Source organism: Camelus bactrianus, chromosome 18, assembly GCF_048773025.1.
Source record: "Camelus bactrianus isolate YW-2024 breed Bactrian camel chromosome 18, ASM4877302v1, whole genome shotgun sequence".
NCBI lineage: Eukaryota > Metazoa > Chordata > Mammalia > Artiodactyla > Camelidae > Camelus > Camelus bactrianus.
In genome coordinates, this window is record NC_133556.1 from 4,391,349 (window position 1) to 4,397,348 (window position 6,000).

The 6,000-nt window shown below is 42.2% G+C and overlaps 1 protein-coding gene across 6 annotated transcripts in view; it reads left to right on the forward strand.

The window, feature by feature from the left end:
- The window catches only part of RSPH10B (radial spoke head 10 homolog B), a 39,648-nt gene extending 34,571 nt beyond the window's left edge, over positions 1–5,077 (forward strand). For 5 of the 6 annotated variants that reach the window (XM_045503784.2, XM_045503789.2, XM_010965687.3 and 2 more), the window contains 2 exons: positions 3,679–3,877; positions 4,746–5,077. In XM_045503784.2, the coding sequence (XP_045359740.2) occupies positions 3,679–3,877; positions 4,746–4,920 (374 nt within the window). In that variant the 3' untranslated portion in view covers positions 4,921–5,077. Of the gene's footprint in view, positions 1–289; positions 346–3,678; positions 3,878–4,745 lie in introns of those variants that run through there. The other variant, XM_045503795.2, reaches the window with a different exon arrangement.
- Positions 5,078–6,000: the final 923 nt, after the last annotated feature.

The following is a 6,000-nucleotide window of genomic DNA, read 5'->3' on the forward strand; positions in this document are numbered from 1 at the left end:
ATATATTATCCCTTTTCCTCTTGGCCTGAAAAGTTCCTGTTAAGAAATCTGCTGACTTTCTTACAGGGGTTCCAGTATATGTAACTTCTCTTTTCTCTTGCTGCTTTTGAAATTCTTTGTCTTAGACTTTTGATAATTTAGTTATTATGTGTCTTGGTGCAGCTCTGTTTGGTCTCAACCTATTTGGGGTCCTTTGGGCCTCATGGGTCTGGATGTCCATTTCCCTCCCCCAGTTTGGAAGTTTTCAGCCATTATTGCTTTAATAAGACTTAGTCTTTCTTTTTTGCAGGTATCACTACCTGAAATTTATTTGTACCTCCCCACACCTCTCCCAACTCCCAGCATGTAAGTGTCCTGAGATCAGTGAGTTATAGTCACAGTTATATTCCCAGAGCCTAAACAATGCAAAGCTTATTTCAGAAAACTCTTTTTCATTCTTTTTTCTTTGAAATGATCCAGTCAGAAGAGATCAAAGTTCCTTTTTTTTTTTTAAATTTAAGTATAGTTGATTTACAATGTTGTGTTAGTCTCTGGTGTACAGCAGAGTGAATCATATATATATATATATGTATACACACACACATTTTTCGTATTCTTTTTGGGTATGGTTTATTACAGGATATTGAATATAGTTCCCTATGCTATACAGTAGGACCTTGTTGTTTCTTTTATATATTAGTTTGTATCTGCTAATCCCAAACTCTTAATTTATCCTTCCCCCACCTCTTTCCCCCTTTGATAACCAAGTCTGTTTTCTATGTCTGTGAGTCTGTTCCTGTTTTATAAATAAGTTCATTTATATCATATTTTAGAACCCACATGTAAGTGATATATTTGTCTTTGACTTACTTCACTTAGTATGATAAGCTCTAGGTCCATCCATGTTGCTGCAAATGGTATTATTTCATTTTTTAAAAAATTTCATTCGTTTTCATGGCTGAGTAGTATTCCATTGTATAAATATACCACATCTTTATCCATTCATCTTTGGATTGACATTTAGGTTGCTTCCATGTCTTCGCTATTGTAAATAGTACTGCTATGAATACTGGGGTGCATGTATCTTTTCAAATTAGAGTTCCCTCTGGATATATGCCCAGGAGTGGGATTGCTGGATCATATGGCAGCTGTATTTTTAGTTTTTAAAGGAACCTCCTTGCTGTTTTCCATCGTGGCTGTACCAAATCACATTCCCATCAACAATGTAGGAGGGTTCCCTTTTCTCCACACCCTCTCCGGCATTTATTATTTGTAGACTTTTTAATGATGGCTGTTCTGACCAGTGTGAGGTGACACCTCATTGTAGTTTTGATTTGCATTTCTTTAATAATTAGCATTGCTGAGCATCTTTTCATGTGCCTATTGGCCATTTGTACATCTTCATTGCAGAAATGTCTATTTAGGTCTTCTGCCCATGTTTTGATTGGGTTGTTTGTTTTTCTGATATTGAGCTGTTTGTATATTTTGGAAATGAAGTCTGTCAGTTGCATCTTTTGTAAATATATTCTCTCATTCCATAGGCTGTCTTTTTATTTTGTTTATGGTTTCCTTTGCTGTGCAAGAGCTTATAAGTTTGGTTAGGTCCCATTTGTTTATTTTTGCTTTTATTTCTATTGCCTTGAGAGACTGACCTAAGAAAACGTTGCTACGATTTACGTCGGAGTGTTATGCCTGTGTTCTCTTCTAGGAGCTTTATGATGTCATGTCTTATATTTAAGTTTAAGCCATTTTGAGTTTATTTTTGTGCATGGTGTGAGGGAGTGTTCTAACTTCACTGATTTACATGTGGTTGTCCAGCTTTCCTGACACCACTTGCTGAGGAGACTCTTTTCTCCATTGTATATTCCTTTGTCGAAGACTGACCATAGGTGTGTAGGTTTATTTATGGGCTCTCTATTCTGTTCCATGATCCATATGTCTGTTTTTGTACTGATACCAGCTGTTTTGATTCGTGCAGTTTTGTGGTATTGTCTCAAGTGTGGAAGGGTTATGTCTCTTGCTTTGTTCTTTTTCCTTAGGGTTGCTTTGGCAATTCTGGGTCTTTTACAGTTTCATATAATTTTAAGATTATTTGTTCTAGTTCTGTGAAAAATGTCCTGGGTAATTTGATAGGGATTGCATTAAATTTGTAGATTGCTTTGGATAGTATGGCTATTTCACTAATATTACTTCTTCCAGTCCAAGAGCATGGAGTATCTGTCCATTTCTTTAAATCATCTTCAGTTTTCTTTATCAGTGTTTTACAATTCTCAGTATATAGGTCTTTTACCTCCTTGGCCCTAAGTATTTTATTTTTTTGATGTGATTTTAAAAGGGATTGTTTTTTTACTTTCCCTTTCTGACATTCCATTGTTGGTGTAAAGAAATGACACAGATTTCTGTGTGTTACTCCTGTATCCTGCTACCTTGCTGAATTCGTTTATCAGTTCTAGTAATTTTTGTGTGGCGTCTTTAGGGGCAAAGTTCCTATTTCTTAATTCACAGATTCTCTCTTCTGTCTCATCCATTCTGCTGTGGATGCCCTCTGCTGCATTCTTCATTGTATTAGCACCAGAATCTCTTTTTTAGTTATGATTTCTATCCCCTTGTTAAACTTTTCACTTTGTGTATTTTCCTGATTCCACTGATGAACTCCTTTATCAAGTCAATCGCAGATCTCCGTGTCTTTGGAAGATTATTATCATCCTTTGGTGGTGTCATCTTTCCTAGATTTTTCATGTTCCTTGAAGTCTCATGTTGCTTTGCATCTGAAGTAGCAAATACCCAGACGTCTGGGACAGGCCAAGTCCCGGCAAGCTGGTCTTCGTCACTTCCCACTAAATGCCCCTGTGCACACCACTGTCCCAAGCCGAGGCTGTGGTTCCGGTGCCCCAGAACCCAGGCGTTCGTGTGGCGAGTGCAGATGAAGGTGCCCTTCATCTCTGTAGAATCTGGCATTGGCATCATGGTTGTTCCTATTAGTCTTCCCCTCCGGGCCCTCCAGATGGCAGCTTCTGGGCTGGGAGGGTGGGTTGGTCAGAGTCCTACTTTCCCGGAGGACTTGCTCCTCCCCATCCCCGCCATCTATAGGAGCCCAAGCTATAGACACAGACAAAAGGCAACTGCTATCATGAAAGATCCCCAATCTTTCAGATATTTCAGTACTACTGTTTCAGAAATCAATGATTTTAAACACATTCCAAAGTGGCAGCTGTTGGCCTTAGTAAATGTGAAGTGACTCCTCACCAAGTCAATAATTTTACCTCCCTTCTTACTCAGTTCAGAGTTAAAATCCTTTAAAAAATTTTATGAATGAAAACTGCCTTTAAAGACAATGTATGCAAAAGCCAAGAGTTTTCTTTTTCTTTCTCTGAAGCATGGAAATGTGGTAACATTTTTTAAGATTTTAATTTTAGAAAACCAAAATACGTAGGAGTTAGTTAGAAAAAAAATACAGGTACCAAGAGACTTGAAGGAGATGCTGACAATCCCGGCACGCCCTGCTGCAGATGGTCCCTGGGGCATTCTGCAGCCACCTAGCCCTCCTCCCAGGAGCGCAGCGTCACCCCATCTCACGGGGGCGGGGGGTAAGAGGGCACTTCGCCCGCCACAGGAAGCGACAGACCTGGAATATGGACACAGACTCCAAAGTTATTGCAGGATTGTGTTAATGCTCATTTTAATCAACCTTTCTTCCAGAGAAAAAAGAAAAATCCAAGGATGAACAAAAGGAAAAACTCAACATGTGGATCACTAACATGTACATCTTTTTTGTGAACACACTCTTCCAAGCACATAAACACGAAGAAACCCTCAAGGAGAAAGTCAGGGAATACCGGCTGCATAATGAAGCGATGGCCCAGCAGAGGGAAATGGAAGACGATGAGCTGGAAGCCAGGTAACCTGGCAGAGCCTCTGGGCCCGTCCCGCCCTCCTGGGCTCTCAGTCCCGTGTCTCTCCCGTCCCCTGTAGCCGCCAGAAGCTTCAGGGCCAAACACTTTCATTCAAAGTCTACAATTTCCTAAGGGCGGCACGTCCTCACGGGGGACTGAGAACCCGGGACCCATAGCCACGCGTTCTCCCCTGGTTGTCTGACGTGGTGATGACACCTGTGTCCCCAGGTGCCCATGAAGAGGCATCGTGACACAGTGGCTGGGAGACAGACAGCCCTGTTCACATCCTAGCCCCCACTTACAACACTGGGTGACCCTGGATGAGGTCTGTCCCTGTGAGCCTGAGCTTCCTCACCTGTAAGGTGGGCGGTACCTCGGAGCACTGTCACGAGGACTGACTGAGCCACTGTTTGTAAAGCGTCAGAAACAATGCTTGGTGCGTGGTGAGCTCCCAGCAAAGGGCGCACACTCACCTTTCCAGAGCCGCGGTCCAGGCTCAGTTCCACGCAGACAGGTCCATCCAGAGTGCACACGCCTGCCCTCTGTAAAGTGCATCTCAAGCAGCCTGCTGAAGAAAATATTAGATTTAAGGAAAAGGGCTACAATGCTATTTTAAAGGCTCCTTGCGAGCTGCTAAGTCACTGCAGAGACACGTGCTTCACAAGTCCCTGCAGACACATGGAGACTTGATCTTGGACTGTCTGGCTACGGCATCACTTTATTTCAGGCAAAGTGATGACAGTTTACCGTTTTGTTCACAAAAATGGTTGAGATCCAGACATGGACCTGTTTACACCATGTACAGCATAAAAACTTTAAAATTGCAAAGGGAAAAAAAAATACCTTCTTGTGTTTGTTTGCTTCTTGTATTAGGCTAAACAGCTTGAAAGAGGAAGAGGCCAAAAGACCAGACCTGGAGGTCGATATCACTGTGATCAAGGAACCGGTGGACGCCCCCTCCTCCAGTATCACACCGAGCCCCCCGAAAGAGGACACGGTGGTTTCTCAGAGCAGCAAATCCACCGCAAGTAAGAAAAAGAGAAAGTAGAGGTCACTGGGCTTGTAAATAAGCCACAAGAACAAGCAGACATAAAAGGAGCCGAGAACCAAAGCACTGGGATCCAAACTTCCTCACCAGCAAACCTGTGTGTGTTTTACTTCTTGTCTCCATGTTTCATTAAACACCACAGCCTGGGCCCACTGGATTTTGGGTTTATTATTTGGTGGGCTCACCAGAATGCCTCTGTTTTGACAACTGAGCTGAATGCAGATACACATATGTGGGTTTTAAGTGAGAGTGTATACATTATGTTGGGCTTTTTTAAATCATAGTCCTGGTGATTAAGTTTAGAATCTGATCAAACCCATCAGAAACCAGTGGAAGTGGATGAAGTCATTTAAACATTTCTTTAGGCCTCCTCTGCCCCTTGGAACCACCCCGTGTCCAAATCCTACCTGTCCTTCACGTGCTGCCTCTTACAGGGCCCTTCCCTGGTCCTCTCCCATCAGTTCCTGCAGCACGGCAAACAGCACTGTGTGAACAGAAGGCCAAACAGCAGGATGAGAGGCCAGGTGTGCCGTCGTCAGTTAAGTGAACACTTCGTCTCAGTTAGAAAAATATTACAGCTATTATTTGTGTTCAGTTTAAGAGTAACCACCGAAAGCGTAAAAATACAATCTACAACTTCCAAGCTATCAAAAGGAAGAAAACTACCATCCAATACAGAGCTGGGAGGAAGACCGGAAACAGAAAACACAGAAGACGGTGTGGAAAGGACAGATACATGCATCGTCACCAAGCAGACAGGTTAACTCACCTCTTCCTCCCCACCAAAAAAAAAAAAAAAAAAAAAATCCAGAGAGAATTCAATTGGATTACAAAAAAATCAAAATTCACTTCAATGTTACTTTTTATAAGGGAAAAAACAAAACCAGACAGAAAGGATGAAAATAAAGATGTGGAAGAAGGTGTGCCAGGAGAATCAAGATGACTGAAGAGCAATCAAGATTGAAAACAGACAAAGCAGAATTTGAAGCCAACATCTGCAGGACGCAGAAGAAGGACCAATAACTGAAGAGGAGCACCACCCACTCCCCTGCATCTTACGCACTAGCCTCACGAGAGCTG